We start from the raw sequence: 20,075 nt of genomic DNA on the forward strand, positions 1-20,075 counted from the left end.
TCCTCAACAAGCTCAACAACGCTCGTTTGCTCGTTTTGAACCCCACAATAACAACCAAAGCAGACATGACGCCAGACCACCGAACTCTGACTCTCTCCCCCACCAATGTAGCAGCGGTGCTGAGCAGGATGTTCTGGGGAGCTTGCAGGAGTGCTCACAGACATATTCAATCTGTCCTTGGCCCACGCTGTGGTACCGGCCTGCTTCAAATCCACCTCCATCGTCCCGATACCCAAAAACTCCAACCCATCTTGCCTCAATGACTACCGCCCAGTAGCACTCACCCCCATCATCACTAAGTGCTTAGAGCAGCTGGTCCTAGCACACACAAACAACCTGCTGCTTAACACCGAGAAGACCAAGGAGCTCATCGTGGACTACAGGAGGAATGCTGGCCCACATATATTCAAATTATTTAAAAAAAAAAAAATTCATTTACCTGTTACTACCACACACCAAATCCGGTCGTTGGTACTTGCTGGCTTGTGTAGCCACTAGGTAACAAAAGCTCAACACTGGAGCACTTCTGTTGTGTTTTGTACGTGTTTTGAGTTTTTATGTGCTTAAGAGTTCGTACGTGTTTGTACGTCCTTTCTCTGTAGGGGCCACCGTAAATATACTTTTATTTATGATAGCTGCACAAGGTGTAAGATGACATGAATAGGAAAGTGCAGTAAACACATGTGCTGTGCATACATTGCAGACTTCTCCATTTAAGAGCATTTCTGTTTTAGAGTCATATCTCAGAGGGGTTTGATGTTTCTAGACTGCTCTCAGTCTGCCACAGCGGATGCCTTTCTGCAGCAACTCAGCATCCTTCCTGTCCTCTTCTTCCGCTTCTTCATCTTTAACCCTTTGAGGCTACTGTCAGAGCAGATGGACTTCCTCAGACTCCTGATGTGTTTTTCCTGCTCCTGAATCTTTGACTCCAAGTGGGACTGGATTGCTGTGCCCAGAGATTCCAAGTCCACAGAGGCGCCATACACCTCCCATGTCATCCCTTGCTCATCCCATGCTACGTCCTGTGGCTTTTCTGTCTCCTCCTTATCCCCATTTTCTTCCACCACCTTCTGCACCATCTTTGTCTCCTCCTGCTCCCCATATTTCCACATGCTATCAGTGCTAACATCTCTGTCTTGGTTTTGTCCTAGTTGTTGCCCCGACATGAGAGAAGGGCTTTTCTGAAAGCTGTATGTACGCAAACAGGCAGGCAGGGAGTTTGCCTTGTTTGTCACAGCTGACGGAAGTAATGACTGGCTACGCAACTCAATGTCAATCTTGCAGATATGCTGGACAGGTTTCTGAGTAGCTGGGATACAACAAAGGGATGGAACTGTTGGCAAAATCAAACTACCTGACTTACAGCTAGGTGAGCCAATGAGAGAGGAGGTGATACCTCCCTGGTAGAAGCTGGGACTGGTGGATGCTGACCGTTCCACAACCTCCACCTCCACTTGGACAGCAACTTCTCTTTGCCCTCCTGCCAATGGATAAAGGCTCTCCCTTGGGTTAGTCATGGTCGCCATATCTCTGACCTTCTTGTGGTTTGCTGTAATGGTGGAAACAGGATAAAAAGAACTACCCTGATCCAGTCTCTGTCTCCCCCTCTCTTGTTTTTTTTTCTCTGTGATTTTTCTCTCCACACTCTCTGTCCTCGATGAAGAGGTGTTGCTACCAGCAATTGTGGCATTTGGCTCTCCCAGGTGGCCAGTTTTACTCAGCAGACCCTCTGGTATTCTCGCAGCACCTCCTGTTGACCGTGCTGCATTGTCAGTCACAGCCCCCTGGGATTCTGATGTTCCTCCTACAGCTGCTGCTTTTCTCTCAGGCACTTTTAAATGCTTTTCTTTGACGTCAGCACCCATTTTTGCTTGTGTCTTAGTGATAGAGTCAAAAGTGAGACCCCGAGTCAGAAAGGTATTATGAGATACACTGCTGGGATTTGTTTCCACAGTTACACACGCTGCAAGTTCATTTATGGTTCCTCCCATTGTAGTCAAGGGAGTGGTGGTTCTGGTTTTGGGGCTGGAAGTAGCCAGTGGGCCTGAAATCGCAGAAACACCTGAAAGTAAGAAATAAATATTAGCTCATATATATGTGAATTGCATAAAAAGCATAAATTATTATTATTATTATTATTATTATTATTATTATTATTATTATTATTATTATTATTATTATTATGCCCAATTTTTTCTTATATATTTTTCCAATAACCACTTGGATATTTAAAAGTAAATTCATCTCAGTGCTGATTTTGTGACCTTTCAGCATTATTGTTGTAATTGTAGTTTTGGGATGTGACTTAACCCTATAACCCTTTAAGACCTACCATAGAACCAAGTCCGCCAGAGCTTGTAATATATTTTTACATGCTGTGGAGCCATTTTTTGGAGCATTTCAAGTTGCTATACATCAATAAAACCATTATAGCCCAAATTTTAATAATATGTCTGCATTAAGTGCATAGTAATTACATAAATTGCAAAAAAGTGCAATAAACTACAAAAAAATTGAAAATCGTTTTTGACTTTTTAACATATATTTCTAGTTAGAGAAATTTAAGAGGCTTATCCCTCAAAACTGTAAATACAAAAAAGTTGCACAAACTAGTTTCCCACCAAAGGAAATTTATTTTAAGTGTCTTCATAGTTTTATTTTTGAGATATACCAATTTTCATATTCTGCAGGAAAAACGAAAAAATATATTATAGTGCAAATTTGCAAAATAACAGCATATGCATCAAAATAAAATATTTCCAGCAGTGTAATATGAGTCCTCAGCATCCCAGAAACGACACAGAAAGTCATAAAGTCAAACATAACTTTTAAAAACACAAGTATAGGCTCATAAGGCCACAATGGTAAAAAAACTACATTTCCGCAAAATGACGTCACTTCCGGTTTCGGGCAGGTCATGCGGTCATGTGATAGTTCACGCTGATGGAGTAGGAAGTGTTACAAACAGCTGATCGGATCGGCAAAGCGTGTTTCTGGAGTATTATGTTTTTGTTGCTGCAAGTGCTTTTTATGCAGTTTTTGCAAAGCTTTATGTGGAAGGAAACCGTGACCTAGGACAAGCTGATGGCATAAGATGTAAGTACAACTCCTCCAGTTTCACATGCAAAAAAAATTATTGCGCTAGCTTACGTGGTTGCAGTGCTACTGGGATTTAAAAATAGTTACGCAAAACGGAGCGTGTCCGCTTACATCTTATACCATCAGCTTGTCCTAGGTCACGGTTTCCTTCCACATATAGCTTTGCAAAAAACTGCATAAAAAGCGCTTGCAGCAACAAAAACATAATATTCCAGAAACATGCCTTGCTGATCCGATCAGCTGTTTGTAACACTTCCTACGTTGGAATAGACGTCAGCGCGAACTATCGCATGTCCGCCATTACCTGCCCGAGACCGGAAGTGACGTCATTTTCGCAGAAATGTAGTTTTTTTTTTTTTACCATCAGGGCCTCATGAGCCTATACTGGTCTTTTTAAAAGTTATCTTTGACTTTATGACTTTCTGTGTCGTTTCTGGGATTTTTCCTGCAGTCCTCGATGAAGAGGTGTTGCTACCAGCAATTGTGGCATTTGGCTCTCCCAGGTGGCCAGTTTTACTCAGCAGACCCTCTGGTATTCTCGCAGCACCTCCTGTTGACCGTGCTGCATTGTCAGTCACAGCCCCCTGGGATTCTGATGTTCCTCCTACAGCTGCTGCTTTTCTCTCAGGCACTTTTAAATGCTTTTCTTTGACGTCAGCACCCATTTTTGCTTGTGTCTTAGTGATAGAGTCAAAAGTGAGACCCCGAGTCAGAAAGGTATTATGAGATACACTGCTGGGATTTGTTTCCACAGTTACACACGCTGCAAGTTCATTTATGGTTCCTCCCATTGTAGTCAAGGGAGTGGTGGTTCTGGTTTTGGGGCTGGAAGTAGCCAGTGGGCCTGAAATCGCAGAAACACCTGAAAGTAAGAAATAAATATTAGCTCATATATATGTGAATTGCATAAAAAGCATAAATTATTATTATTATTATTATTATTATTATTATTATGCCCAATTTTTTCTTATATATTTTTCCAATAACCACTTGGATATTTAAAAGACCTGGGCATCAGTTCCCTCATCTGCAAATGGTTACTGGACTTCCTGACCAACCGCCCCCAACATGTCCGGCTGGATAACCACTGCTCATCTACAATCACAATGAACACCGGTGTACCACAAGGCTGTGTGATGAGCCCTTTCCTCTACTCCCTCTTCACCCACAACTGCAGACCTGCTGATGGTTCCAACACCATCATTAAGTTTGCAGATGACACCACGGTGATTGGCCTCATCAGTGACAACGATGAGGCCGCCTACAGGGAGGAGGTGGATCGTCTGGCTGAGTGGTGCGACAGAAACAACCTGCTGCTTAACACCGAGAAGACCAAGGAGCTCATCGTGGACTACAGGAGGAATGCTGGCCCACATCCACCCATCCACATTAAGGGGACGGCTGTGGAGCGTGTGAGCAGCTTCAAGTTCCTGGGAGTCCACATCTCCGAGGATCTCACCTGGACGACCAACTGCTCCAAGCTGGTCAAGAAGGCTCACCAGCGCCTCTTCTTCTTGAGGACTCTGAGGAAGAACCACCTGTCCTCTAGTGATGTTTCGGTCACGAACGAAATGGCTCTTAGAGCCGGACGTGAACGACGCGAGCCGACTCCTTATCGCAAGCCGTGGGGTCTTTTTTCTTTCTCTCTCCCTCTCTCTCGTACTTTTTTTTTCACTTCACTCCGCACGCGAGCCTTGTGTTTTGCGCTGGGAAGGGGGGGGTAGTTACACTCGCAGTAGCACAGGAACAGAGCGGGAGGGAGAGACAGAGAAAGAGAGCCAGGGACAACAACGTCACATTATAAAGGTATAGTATAGTAATCATCCACAACTATTTTCAGTTGCATATGATAAAGGATTCAGAAAGTTTATTCATGCAGGTCCATATGACAGAATATATGCATCTTTTTGTTTTCATATTTTAATTTATATTTAATTGTGTTGTGCTTTGCAGTGTTTTGTGTTGTTTCACTTTAAATTTGTTTAAAAGGAAAAAGCTGAAAATTTAAATGGTTAAAAGTTTAAATGTATATAGTTGGTTTTTGTATTATGATTTATTTATTGCATTTTATGTGGAGTGCATAAATAAAAGTATATTTACGGTGGCCCCTACAGACAAAGGACGTACAAACACGTACGAACTCTTAAGCACATAAAAACTCAAAACACGTACAAAACACAACAGAAGTGCTCCAGTGTTGAGCTTTTGTTACCTAGTGGCTACACAAGCCAGCAAGTACCAACGACCGGATTTGGTGTGTGGTAGTAACAGGTAAATGAATTTTTTTTTTTTAAATAATTTGAATATATATGAGTGCTTGTGTATAAATACACAAACAAAACACATATGCTTTCAATTGTGTAATTTAACTGATCTAGGTAGCTCTGTTTTAGAGGTTCAGTTAACGCTAGAAAGGTGTTTTGGAATTTGTACGTGCTTTGTCTCTAGGGGCCATATATGTTTATATATAAACATATATAAATAAAACCACTTTTTTTTACATTAGTAATTCCTTTTGTGCATCATTTTATATTATTCTTAATAGTAAATTAATTAAATCAACAAAACAACCTGAAGAGCTGGTTCGGATCCGAAAGAGCCGGCTCTCTAAAAATGGTAAATGGCCTGCATTTTTATAGCGCTTTTCTAGTCCCTAAGGACCCCAAAGCGCTTCACACTACATTCAGTCCTTCACCCATTCACACACACATTCACACACTGGTGATGGCAAGCTACATTGTAGCCACAGCTGCCCTGGGGCGCACTGACAGAGGCGAGGCTGCCGGACACTGGCGCCACCGGGCCCTCTGACCACCACCAGTAGGCAAACACGGGGTTAGTATCTTGCCCAAGGATATTTGGCATGCAGCCAGGAGGCAGCCTGGGATCGAACCACCGACTTTCTGCTTAGTGGCTGACCTGCTCTGCCACCTGAGCTACAGCCACCCGAAAAAGAGAATCCCATCACTACTGTCCTCAGACATCCTGGTGAACTTCTATCACTGCACCATCGAGAGCATCCTGACCAACTGTATAACAGTCTGGTACGGGAACTGCTCTGCCTCGGACCAGAAGGCGTGGCAGAGGGTCGTGAAAACTGCCCAGCGCATCGCCGGAGCACCACTTCCTGCCATAAAGGACATCTACAGGAAGCGGTGTCTGAAAAGGGCTGGGAAAATCATCAAAGACCCCAGTCTGGGCAGGGCAGGAGGGTGAAGAGTCCATGTGACTCTTCACCCTCCTGCCCACTGGGAGGCGCTACAGGAGCTAAGACGACCAGGTACCGGAACAGCTTCTTCCCCACAGCTGTCAGACTCCTGAACGCTGCCTCCTGACATCTGACCCACGTTGACCCACGTTAACACACACACACACACACACACACACAATGGACAACTGTACCCTCAGACACACAATAATAACATGGACTGAACCACCACTCACAACCACCAGCACTTTATATAGCCTCTGTAGAAATTATCCACATATCTCACTTATCTTAACTGCACTACTGTATAGCTCTGTGTAAATAATCATTCTGTAGAATACGATAATTTTTAATTCTACAACTGTTTATAACTTGCATAGTTCCCATTTCTGTATAGCTGTATATCTCAGATTCTGTAAAGTTATTTATTTCATATTCTGTATAGTTTTTCATATTTATATCCTGTTTATAGCCTGTACATAGCTTGTACTCACTACAGCCTGTACATACTTATAGAATATTCATAACATACTTCATACCGTGTACATATTACATACCATAATAGACCCATTTCTGTAATATACTCACATATCTATATTATTGCTAATATTTATATTGTAATATATCTATATCATGGCTAAAGCACTTCTGGATGGATGCAAACTTTTGTTGCCCTGTACCTGTGACATACGCAATGACAATAAAGTTGAATTCTATTCTATTCTATAATTATTAATGCTCAGAAGATTAATGAACACCACATTTTTTAATGGTTTGACTAATGTAGTGAGATAATTATATTATTTATAATAATAATTTTTATTCTCAATAATACTAAAAAAATATAAACGAGGTCTTAAGAAACCTGTGAAACAGTGGTGATTTATAATTAATATGAATTTTTTAACCTTTCAGAACCAAAACCTGTTATTTAATATTATTAGTAACTGCTCGATATAATATTTAGAAATAAATCATAAATAGCATAATAGCACGATGTTTATGATATTATGTCTGTATTCCTGAAATTTTTGTAGATTTCTGAGGATACTTTAACAAACCATGTCTGCTCAGTGTTTCCTACGTACCAGCTGAATAAATCATGGTGGAGACACTCTTGTTAAGATGAGGGTGACTTTAATGTTTCTGAATAATTCAAAGAAGCAATCCAGTGCTCTGTCAACAACATTACTCCATCGCAGGAGGAGGAGTTATGAAAGAGGCGGATGGAAATGTAACAGAAGAAAAAAGGGATGAGAAAGATTTGGCTCCCAAAAGGACAACATCCCTGAGATGCCAGAACAGAAAAGGAAAAGAGAATTAACATGAAATACAACAAAATATTATTTTAATAACGGAGACTAAACAAGCACATGCTGTTTCGCCCCCTATCAGTACAGACCAGCTACTGCAATAAAAAAGGACTGTCAAAAGTGCAGCGACCTGGAAAAAGAGGAAGGAAAGGCAAGGAAGAGAAGAAAAGAGAGAAAAAGACAAGAAAAAGAAATGAAATGAAATGAAATGAAAGTAACAAAAGAAAAAGAAAGCAGGAACGTAAAATTATAAATAAAACAAAAAACAAGTAGAAAAGGATCAGAAGGCAAAATGAAAATAAAAAACAGAACAAGAAAGCACAAATACAGAGAAATAAAATAAAATAAAAAGGTAAAATGAGAGGAAAGGAAAGCACATCCAGAAAAGAAAAGAAAAAAGAAAATAACGGCAAAAGAAAGATAAAGGATGACGTGAAAGCAAAAAAAGAGGACATAACCAAAATTATAACCATAAAAGGCAAATGAGAAAAGAGAAACAAGGGGAAAAGAAAGTGCATGTAATCAGAAAGGAAAGGAAAGGAAAGGAAAGGAAAGGAAAGGAAAGGAAAGGAAAGGGGGAAGCCCGGATTATTTAAAACGGAAAGGAGTAAGGAAAAGATACAACAATCTGCCGGAAACAACTTAGTGGCTCACTCGAGGCAGTCTGGGATCCCGGCTGCCTGAGTGCTTTGTCAAAAAGAAAGTGGATGAAATATTCAGCAGCAGCAGAGCTGCTGTCCTCTCTGCTCCACATCAATAACCACTGGCTGTTTGAATATGAAACACTGGAAGAAGCACACAAAATGGAGCACCACTGACTCCTGCTCTTACTGCTGTTTAATGAAACTGTAATAAATTTTTAAACCTGTACTGATATTGTTGGAAAAGTAGCAGTGGGAGTGGTAAAAGTCATAGCAAAACGGTAGAAGTACGAGGTGAGAGTGAGCAGCAGTAAGAATTACATGTAGCAATGTTAGTGTACATGCAAGTGATTTTAGTAGCTAATATAATGTTACCTTTCACCTCCAGGAGTTTCCTACTGTTTTTAATCATTATGCTAAGCTGGTCAGCTTTCAGCTTTGTAAATGATGATCGAATGACAGATTCGCGTTTAGTTGAGGTATCCATTAACTGTGCATTTACTCTCCATTTTGGTCTTGCTCCAGGTAGATCCCTATTTTTAACACTCACAAAAAGCAAGACCCTTACTTGATATACATTTAATCATTGGGTGCTTCAAGGTTAGCTCCTTGTGTATCTCTGGAGCTCTTCTAGCTCTGATGAAGTTTCAACATTTGTCCTTGGAGAGTGGTCAGAGTAGGACTTCTGTAGAACAATCTAAATACAGTAGCTGTTGTCAAAGTGATTCAGAGGTGCACAAGAAGATGACTGTGATGGGAAGAACAGAAGATCTGATCGGGTTATTCTGAGTGATAGCTGCACAAGGTGTAAGATGACATGAATAGGAAAGTGCAGTAAACACATGTGCTGTGCATACATTGCAGACTTCTCCATTTAAGAGCATTTCTGTTTTAGAGTCATATCTCAGAGGGGTTTGATGTTTCTAGACTGCTCTCAGTCTGCCACAGCGGATGCCTTTCTGCAGCAACTCAGCATCCTTCCTGTCCTCTTCTTCCGCTTCTTCATCTTTAACCCTTTGAGGCTACTGTCAGAGCAGATGGACTTCCTCAGACTCCTGATGTGTTTTTCCTGCTCCTGAATCTTTGACTCCAAGTGGGACTGGATTGCTGTGCCCAGAGATTCCAAGTCCACAGAGGCGCCATACACCTCCCATGTCATCCCTTGCTCATCCCATGCTACGTCCTGTGGCTTTTCTGTCTCCTCCTTATCCCCATTTTCTTCCACCACCTTCTGCACCATCTTTGTCTCCTCCTGCTCCCCATATTTCCACATGCTATCAGTGCTAACATCTCTGTCTTGGTTTTGTCCTAGTTGTTGCCCCGACATGAGAGAAGGGCTTTTCTGAAAGCTGTATGTACGCAAACAGGCAGGCAGGGAGTTTGCCTTGTTTGTCACAGCTGACGGAAGTAATGACTGGCTACGCAACTCAATGTCAATCTTGCAGATATGCTGGACAGGTTTCTGAGTAGCTGGGATACAGCAAAGGGATGGAACTGTTGGCAAAATCAAACTACCTGACTTACAGCTAGGTGAGCCAATGAGAGAGGAGGTGATACCTCCCTGGTAGAAGCTGGGACTGGTGGATGCTGACCGTTCCACAACCTCCACCTCCACTTGGACAGCAACTTCTCTTTGCCCTCCTGCCAATGGATAAAGGCTCTCCCTTGGGTTAGTCATGGTCGCCATATCTCTGACCTTCTTGTGGTTTGCTGTAATGGTGGAAACAGGATAAAAAGAACTACCCTGATCCAGTCTCTGTCTCCCCCTCTCTTGTTTGGTTTTCTCTGTGATTTTTCTCTCCACACTCTCTGTCCTCGATGAAGAGGTGTTGCTACCAGCAATTGTGGCATTTGGCTCTCCCAGGTGGCCAGTTTTACTCAGCAGACCCTCTGGTATTCTCGCAGCACCTCCTGTTGACCGTGCTGCATTGTCAGTCACAGCCCCCTGGGATTCTGATGTTCCTCCTACAGCTGCTGCTTTTCTCTCAGGCACTTTTAAATGCTTTTCTTTGACGTCAGCACCCATTTTTGCTTGTGTCTTAGTGATAGAGTCAAAAGTGAGACCCCGAGTCAGAAAGGTATTATGAGATACACTGCTGGGATTTGTTTCCACAGTTACACACGCTGCAAGTTCATTTATGGTTCCTCCCATTGTAGTCAAGGGAGTGGTGGTTCTGGTTTTGGGGCTGGAAGTAGCCAGTGGGCCTGAAATCGCAGAAACACCTGAAAGTAAGAAATAAATATTAGCTCATATATATGTGAATTGCATAAAAAGCATAAATTATTATTATTATTATTATTATTATTATTATTATTATTATTATTATTATTATTATGCCCAATTTTTTCTTATATATTTTTCCAATAACCACTTGGATATTTAAAAGTAAATTCATCTCAGTGCTGATTTTGTGACCTTTCAGCATTATTGTTGTAATTGTAGTTTTGGGATGTGACTTAACCCTATAACCCTTTAAGACCTACCATAGAACCAAGTCCGCCAGAGCTTGTAATATATTTTTACATGCTGTGGAGCCATTTTTTGGAGCATTTCAAGTTGCTATACATCAATAAAACCATTATAGCCCAAATTTTAATAATATGTCTGCATTAAGTGCATAGTAATTACATAAATTGCAAAAAAGTGCAATAAACTACAAAAAAATTGAAAATCGTTTTTGACTTTTTAACATATATTTCTAGTTAGAGAAATTTAAGAGGCTTATCCCTCAAAACTGTAAATACAAAAAAGTTGCACAAACTAGTTTCCCACCAAAGGAAATTATTTTAAGTGTCTTCATAGTTTTATTTTTGAGATATACCAATTTTCATATTCTGCAGGAAAAACGAAAAAATATATTATAGTGCAAATTTGCAAAATAACAGCATATGCATCAAAATAAAATATTTCCAGCAGTGTAATATGAGTCCTCAGCATCCCAGAAACGACACAGAAAGTCATAAAGTCAAACATAACTTTTAAAAACACAAGTATAGGCTCATAAGGCCACAATGGTAAAAAAACTACATTTCCGCAAAATGACGTCACTTCCGGTTTCGGGCAGGTCATGCGGTCATGTGATAGTTCACGCTGATGGAGTAGGAAGTGTTACAAACAGCTGATCGGATCGGCAAAGCGTGTTTCTGGAGTATTATGTTTTTGTTGCTGCAAGTGCTTTTTATGCAGTTTTTGCAAAGCTTTATGTGGAAGGAAACCGTGACCTAGGACAAGCTGATGGCATAAGATGTAAGTACAACTCCTCCAGTTTCACATGCAAAAAAAATTATTGCGCTAGCTTACGTGGTTGCAGTGCTACTGGGATTTAAAAATAGTTACGCAAAACGGAGCGTGTCCGCTTACATCTTATACCATCAGCTTGTCCTAGGTCACGGTTTCCTTCCACATATAGCTTTGCAAAAAACTGCATAAAAAGCGCTTGCAGCAACAAAAACATAATATTCCAGAAACATGCCTTGCTGATCCGATCAGCTGTTTGTAACACTTCCTACGTTGGAATAGACGTCAGCGCGAACTATCGCATGTCCGCCATTACCTGCCCGAGACCGGAAGTGACGTCATTTTCGCAGAAATGTAGTTTTTTTTTTTTTTACCATCAGGGCCTCATGAGCCTATACTGGTCTTTTTAAAAGTTATCTTTGACTTTATGACTTTCTGTGTCGTTTCTGGGATTTTTCCTGCAGTATATAAAAATTGGTGTATTTCAAAAATAAAACTATGAAGACACTCTAAATAAATTTTCTGTGGTGGGAAACTATTTTGTGCAACTTTTTTGTATTTACAGTTTTGAGGGATAAGCCCCTTAAATTTCTGTAACTAGAAATATATGTTAAAAAAACAAAAACGATTTTCAAATTTTCTGTAGTTTATTGCGCTTTTTTGCAATTTATGTAATTGCTATGCACTTAATGCAGACACATTATTAAAATTTGGGCTATCATGGTTGCACTGATGTATAGCAACTTGAAATTCTCCCAAAAATGGCTCCACAGCATGTAAAAATATAATATAAGTTCTGGCGGACTTGGTTCTATGGTAGGTCTTAAAGGGTTAATTGTTTCTTCTCTTTTTCTTTTGCTTTGATCATTACACTGAAATGAAACATTGCTGTCAAATATAAACTAATATAACTAAAAACAAAAGAAACTTCCCAATGAAAAACCTTCTACAATGCATACATATCTTGTTGTTTTTTTACAGAAAAAAGATGCTTGATGCTTGGTTAATTGTCCATTGTTTTGGATTTTTGTCAGGTTTTTCCTTAGTACCACTTGTTTTAATAAAAACAATAATGGATTTTTGTTATTACAATCATGAATACCCAAATCTCGATTACTGTATTAAAAGCTACCTGACATGAAAGTTTTCATAGAATACCACACTAGAGTATTGGAGGTGGAGGTTGTACCACATTGAACCCTGACTGAAGCTTATTTTGTCAAACTGATTTTTACATTACAAACTGATGATCATAAGATGTCGGCTTTGCAAAATGTCTACATAAAATTAAATTGTGGCAGTAGTTACCTGGAGCAGAGCCAGGGCTTATCTGGGCATCTCTGTGTGGTCCAACAGGATTTGAATCAAGAGTTTTCCCAGCACAAGATCCAGGTCTCCTACTTGCTGAGCCTGGTCTTGGAGACAGTGTCAAGGAAGAGGGCAAATCCCTCAAAGCTAGTTGTGAAGTAGAGTGAACTGGTCCAGACTTGGAAATGTTTGATCCAGCTTTAGGGTCCGTACCTTGTTTGGTACTGGATGCTGAAGTCTTGAGGTTGTCATCTTTGGACCCAGACAGACTGGTTCTAATGGATGATGGGGAAACAGATCTGACAAGGTCTATTTTAGAGCTAGAGTTTGTTAAAGTAGACATAGAAGTTGACCGTGTTGGCTCAGCTTTATAATTGGAAGAGGCATCAGAACTAGAAGCAGTCCCACATTTAGCAGTTGGGCTAGTTTGAAGATTGATTTTTGAATTTGGCAGAGATTTGGGATCTTGGTCATCTTTTGACCTTGCCATGCTGGTTCTAGAGGCCCCAGCTGTCTTAGACTCTTGAGTAGTTTTGTTTGGTTTAATATCTGACATATTTCTAGAGTCAATGCTATCTCTGGAGCTCATCCCTGACTTAAAGTTGGGAGTGGCTTTGGAAGTGAAGTCATTTTTAAGATCTAAACTATCCCTAGAGTCTGAACTTGTTTTGGAAGCCGAACCACTTTTGGAATCTAAACTGTTTCTTGACCCAATCTGTGCTTTAGAATTGTGACTGGCTTTGGAATCAGTGCCAGTTTTAGAAACCAGACTGTCCTTGGACACTGTGGTTCCCTTAGAGTTTGAAATGAATTTAGAACTGGTTTTGCATCCAAAACCAGCACTTGAATCTTTACTCTCAAGGTTCTCCTTTGGTTTCGTTGTATTACTGTTTATAGGTCCGGTGGCTGTTCTCTGTGTGAATGGCTTGGGACTTACAGACGTCAATAGGGTGCTCTTGTTACTCGGAAGTGCTGATTCTCCCCTCTGACTTGGTGATTTTGTAGCTGTAGAGGATGTTTCAGAACTATGAGTTCTTGAGTCATGCCCAGTTTTTGGATTTGACTTGCTGGTTATGCTCGCTGGATTTTGGTTGACTTCCACTATTGGTATTTGATTTGCCAGTTTTGAGATGATAGCCTTTGCCTCTGCTTTCTGGTTAGGAATTTGGGGGCTTGCAGGTAGGTGTAAAGTTTGTGGCGAAGGTGTCTTGATCACTTTCCCCCCATCCTCTTTTTGGTTTGACTGCATACTTAGACTGACTGTTATTTTATTTGTAGTCTTTGTGGTTAGTCCACCTGTCAGAGATTTTGTAGTGTTCAGGCTCTGTATTTTTATTCTTTCAGTACTTTTGGGGATGCTAGCCATTGTTGTTTGCTCCATCTGCTGTGGTTTTAGACTTGTGTGCATCTTGGTGCTAAGTCCTGGGGCATGTTTGATATTTGCTGATTTCAGCAGTTGCTCATCTCTGCATCTAACCGTTGGCTTAGCTGTTGGTGAACGAGACAAAGCTGGGATTTTGCTTTTTTGCCGTGATGGGTCATCTCTCTCTCCTGGTGATGTCACAGTGGGTGTAAGGATGCTTGCTGACATACTTACTGCTACTTTCACCCCAGGTTTTTCACCTCCTTTGGTCACATTATCCTTTTTCTGTCCCCCATGCAGCTTTGAGGACTCGATGAATGCGCGGGGATTGCTTGGTGAGGTAATATTGAGGTTAAGGTTAAAGTTAGGTTCCAGTTCAAGTTTTGTATTAGCATCTATGTTGCAGAGATTGTCTTCAAGCCCATCCTCCCTTGTAACTGGACCTTCTGATTGGATGATATCTCTCTGTTGTTTTAAAATATTTTTTGAGGTTTCCATGATAATAATGATGATGATGGTTACTGTGTATCCAGTAGAAAAAAGGACCAATTTCTATGATATTTTTCAGTTGATACTGAGAACCTGATGAGACAGATGGATAAAGAGATGATTAAAAACAATAAGCCAAGCAGAGGCTATAGATGATGCATGTTTGATTGAAAGATAGCGGTCTCACTAGGCAAAAGTATTCAAAAGTTATTGACATAATATTATGAAAAAGTGACACACAACAAGAAAAAATGCCCCCTCACACATAGGAGTAAAGACTTAAGATTGGTAGTTCAGCCCTGTCTGGCAGCTATTTTCTGCCAAACACATGAATTCTCACGAGACCCAGTTTCACTCACGTTTGCATTTTCCCTACTGTGCTTGATACAGGCATCCATAGTCATGACTAGATTTTAAAAAGGAAATACAAGCGACCTGCTGTTTCAAAAAAAGTTCTGTACATATAATGAAACTAACTGAGACAAAACTGAAAGGAGTCACATATTTATAACATTACAATTACACTTAAGTTGACATTTTACAGCCTGGTTATAAATAGAACTACTAATGTATTACAAAAATATCAGGCAAGTCTTGATATAAATAGAAATATAATTAAAAGAGCAAGCAATAATTTAAGCATTTTAAAGTCACTCACGGGTATTACAGAAAGCTGTCACTGGAATATTACTGCAGGCTTGTAATATATTTCCTTCATACCTGTTTAGGATCCACATACATCACTGTTGGTTGACAAAGGCATGGTAAATGTTCGACGGTCCACCGCTGCAGACTCCCAAAGTGGAGAAAAAGTCTTCATCTGGTTCCCCGCTTCTTTCTCCTCAATGCTCTACCAGAGGAGGCACCAATGAATAAATTACAAGAGGAGGGAGCGAGGAAGTAGAGAGGAGAACGCAGGGGCTGAGAAAAAAAAGAAAAACATTATCACACTCCCCTTATCCCATTTTTCTTCTGTCATGGATTTGTCTTCAGATGTACTCCACCATTTGATTCTATGGTTAAGACCTCCTCCTCAATTTGTAATCCCCTCTTCTTTTATTTTAGGTTTTCCTTGTCTGTTTTTCCTGTCAACCACCCAATATTTTGAGCGCAATCTATGCCATGAAAATGTAATGCGGTGTTAAAGGCAAAAAAAGGAAGTCTAAGCCTGTACTTGTCATGGTCCTGGGTCTGTGACCCAGGTTTTTGAGTTTTGGGAATGTTTAGGAGTTTTCTTGTTTGTTACCCTTATGTTATAGTTTTGTATTTTGTATCACTGTCATTAAGGTTTTTGTGATGATATTAAGGTCAGGTATGGGTTTCAGGCTTTTATAGTTTCTTATAGTTGTCATGTTGCTATGCTCAGTATTTGCATTTTCTGTTCTTAGTCTTGTTATCTAGTCTTTAGGTGTCTGGCTCTCTGTATATAAGATAAGATAAGATAAGATAAGATAAGATAAGGTTCAAGGTTCTTTATTTGTCACATGCATAGTTATACAAGTATAACACACAGTGAAATGTAGCCTGACACGCTCCTCGACATGTGCAAAAAAAATTGGGGGGGGGGGGGGGGGGGGTGTAGAGGAAAAACATATATATATATATATATATATATATGTAGTATATACATTGGGTGAATGTGCAGTAGTAGCAGATAAGATAAGATAAGATAGGATAAGATAAGATAAGATAAGATAAGATAAGATAAGATAAGATAAGATAAGATAAGATAAGATAAGATAAGATAAGATACACATATGTATACATATACATACATATATACCTGCACATGTCCATACACATGGAAGGTCCATTATGCATGAAGTGGTGACCGTGGATGTTCACAGTGTCCAGTGACTTATGACATCGTGATTGAGGAGTTATAGAGTCTAACTGCTGTTGGGATGAACGATCTGCGAAAGCGCTCCTTCCTGCAGCGAGGGTGTTTCAGTCTCTGACTAAAAGAGCTGCTCAGCCCACTCACATACTCATGCAGTGGGTGATGTGGGTTGTTCATGATGGATGTCAGCTTTACTAACATCCTCCTCTCACCAACCACCTCCACAGACTCCAGGGGACATCCCAACACGGAGCTAGACCTCCGCACCAGTTTGTCAATCCTGCTCCTGTCCCTGTCCGTGCATCCATTCCCCCAGCAGACCACTGCATAGAAAAGGGCAGATGCTACCACAGTGTCATAGAGTGTCCTTAACAGAGTCCTGCAGACTCCGAAGGACCTCAGTCTCCTCAGCAGGTGGAGTCGACTCTGGCCCTTCTTATACAGGACGTCTGTATTTGTAGTCCAGTCCAGTTTATTGTTGAGGTGAACACCCAGGTACTTATAAGAGTCCACTATCTCAATGTCTTTCCCTTGGATGTTCGCCGGTGTCGTAGGGGGTGACTTCCTCCTGAAGTCTATGATCATCTCCTTTGTCTTTCCGGCGTTGATTTGGAGTACGTTGGTCTCACACCAGCCAACAAAGTCACTGATGACCCCCTGTATTCCTGATCATTCCCGTCTGATACGCATCCAATGATGGCTGTATCATCTGAGAACTTCTGTAGATGGCAATCGTCCGAATTATAACAGAAGTCTGAAGTGTAAAGGCTGAACAGGAAAGGTGAGAGAACCGTGCCCCGTGCTGCCCCCGTGCTGCAGATTACCACCTCGGACACACAGTCATGGAGCCTCACATACTGTGGTCTGTTGGTAAGGTAGTCGATGGTCCATGCAGTCAGCTGTTTGCCTACTCCGGCTCCCTCCAGCTTCCCTCTCAGTAGTGCGCATTGGATGGTGTTGAAAGCACTGGAGAAGTCAAAAAACATGATCCTCACAGTGCTCCCCGCCTGCTCTAAGTGAGAGAGGGATCGGTGTACCAGGTAGATGACAGCGTCATCCACCCCAATTCCAGAATGGTAGGCGAACAGCAGGGGGTCCATCACTGAGTCCACCAGTGGCCGAAGGTGGTGCAGGATGAGCCTTTCCATGGTCTTCATCAGATGAGAAGCCAAGGCAACAGGCCTGAAGTGGTTGGGCTCCCTGGGGTGTGCAATTTTTGGCACCGGAACCACACAGGAAGTCTTCCACAGTTCAGGAACCCTCTGCAGGCTCAGGCTCAGGTTGAAGATGTACAGGGCCACCTGACAGAGCTGGTCTGCACAGTCCCTGAGCAGTCTGGAGCAGATTCCATCCAGACCTGCTGCCTTCCTTGCCTTCATCCTCTTTAGCTGATTTCTCACCTGATCAGCTGTGAAGAAGATGTGAGGCTGGGCTGGAGTGGGGGGTAGGCCTGGCTTTGTTGCGGGTAGATGTGTGGATAGGGGTGAAGCAGGGTTGTGGTGAGAGGAGAGCTCAGGTGACAATGGCATTGCACCTGGGGGGGCGGCAACTGGAGGGGGGTTAATGGAACCTGGGGGGTGGGAGAGGTGATAAGTGGGCCATTGTCAAATCTGTTAAAAAACAGATTCAAGTCGTTAGCCCAACCCCAGCCGGCAGACACTGTGGCTCCTCAATTGTCCTGGAAGTGTCCAGAGATTTTTTCCATGTTCCTCCAGACTTCTCTGATGTTTTTCTGTTGGAGTTGGTTTTCCATCTTCCTCCTGAAGCACTCCTTGCCTTCTCGGATCTTGTATTTAAGATCCTTTTGGACTTTAAGTTCCTCCTTGTGTCCCGACCAGAAAGCACTCTTCTTCTTGTTCAGCAGGGCCTTCAGTTCTGGGGTGACCCACGGTTTATTGTTTGAGAAACACTGTATCTTCTGGGTAGGCACAGTGTTCTCAACACTGAAATTAATGTAGTCCATGATGCAGTGGGTGAGGGCGTCGATGTCCTCACCGTGAGGCTTGTAGAGTTCCTACCAGTCTGTGCATTCAAAACAGTCTCTTAGGGCCTCAGTGCATTCCTCAGACCACACCCTTATCACCTTCTTTGTGGGGGGGGAAACGTTCCTCTTCACCATAGGAATGTAGGTGGGGTGGAGAGGGACCAGGTTGTGGTCTGAGTGGCCAAGCGGGGGGAGGGGTGATGCACTGTAAGCCTGCTTTGTGTTGGCAAACAATAGATCCATCTCATACTTCCTGTTTTGAGGTCCTGTATTAAATGCACACACATATACACACGCCTCTAACTGACCATCCTCTCTAATTGATTTGAGAAGACGAAAGTTGTTATTGGGAAATATCGTGTCAAAATGCTCCCCAACTGCTGATATATTTCACCTTTTTGGTAGTTCCATAATGTTCTTCTTGCAAGCTTGTGATGATCATGAAAATCACATCAGATTAACTACACACATACATACAAATCCCTGCATCTTTTCAGCAACTAGAGTCACATAATGAGGCAGTGATGTCGTTTCAGAGAAATTACACCTTGTTTATCTTTGGTTGTGAAGGACGATACGTGTATGTGGCGATCGTGGCTCAAGAGTTGGTAGTTCGCCTTGTAATCGAAAGGTTGCCGGTTTGAGCCCCGGCTTGGACAGTCTCGGTCATTGTGTCACTGGGCAAGACACTTCACCTGTTGCCTACTGGTGGTGGTCAGAGGGCCCAGTGGTGCCAGGACCCAGAGCAGGGATCCTTTGTTTACAGTAAGGATCAGCTGTTAGCGCTGCGTCCCGCAGCGGTACTGCCGGCGGACAGACCCGACATTCCCAGCGAGCTGAGGAGGAAAAGACGGGGGTGTCGTGCTGGGAAGGAGCGCTGTCGCCCGAGAAGGAGACGTTATCGACCATCTCTTCCTTCTGTAATCATTGGAAACGTAAGATCTTTGCCCAATAAGATGGATGAGCTCACGTCGCTAACCTGGTCACAGAGGGAGTACCGGCAATGTAGCATCATGATGCTAACGGAGTCGTGGCTAACACCGCTAACTCCGGACACAAGCGTGACACTACCGGGATTTCAGATGCTGCGAGCGGACAGGACGAGAGAGAGCGGTAAGAGGAAAGGAGGGGGACTGGCAGTTTTTGTGAACGACAGATGGTGTAACCCTGGGCACATCACTGTGAAAGAACAACTCTGCAGCAGAGACATTGAGCTGTTAGCCGTTAGCATGCGTCCGTACTATCTGCCCCGGGAATTCTCGCATGTTATCGCAATAACAGCGTATGTCCCCCCCTCGGCCAACGCGGATGCAGCCTGTGACACTCTCCACTCAGTGGTCAGCAGACTGCAAACTCAATCTCCGAGAGCCCTTCTCATAATATCAGGGGACTTCAATCATGCCTCTTTGGACTCCACACTGCCCACCTTCACCCAGTATGTGACCTGCTCAACCAGAGACAATAAAACACTGGACTTACTGTATGCCAATGCTGAAGAGGCATACAGTTCATCACCTCTCCCTCCACTGGGCAAATCTGACCACAACCTGGTGCACCTTGTCCCTGTGTATGAGCCCTTAGTGCGCAGGGTG

General features: G+C 42.2%; 1 protein-coding gene across 1 annotated transcript; it reads right to left on the bottom strand.

Annotated features, from left to right (window-relative positions):
- Positions 1-328: 328 nt before the first annotated feature.
- LOC146579258 (uncharacterized) lies at positions 329-15,455 on the bottom strand. Its single transcript, XM_085267939.1, has 5 exons — positions 15,380-15,455; positions 12,808-14,752; positions 9,205-10,484; positions 3,575-3,776; positions 329-2,062 (listed from the first exon to the last, which is right to left on the bottom strand). The coding sequence occupies exons 2-5, from the start codon at positions 14,666-14,668 to the stop codon at positions 774-776; spliced, it is 4,632 nt and encodes a 1,543-aa protein (XP_085124065.1). The 5' UTR covers positions 14,669-14,752; positions 15,380-15,455; the 3' UTR covers positions 329-773.
- Between the last annotated feature and the right edge of the window lie 4,620 nt (positions 15,456-20,075).

Source organism: Mchenga conophoros, linkage group LG3, assembly GCF_057382185.1.
Source record: "Mchenga conophoros isolate Kocher_MC1m ecotype Shallow Benthic linkage group LG3, M_conophoros_male_GT1.1, whole genome shotgun sequence".
NCBI lineage: Eukaryota > Metazoa > Chordata > Actinopteri > Cichliformes > Cichlidae > Mchenga > Mchenga conophoros.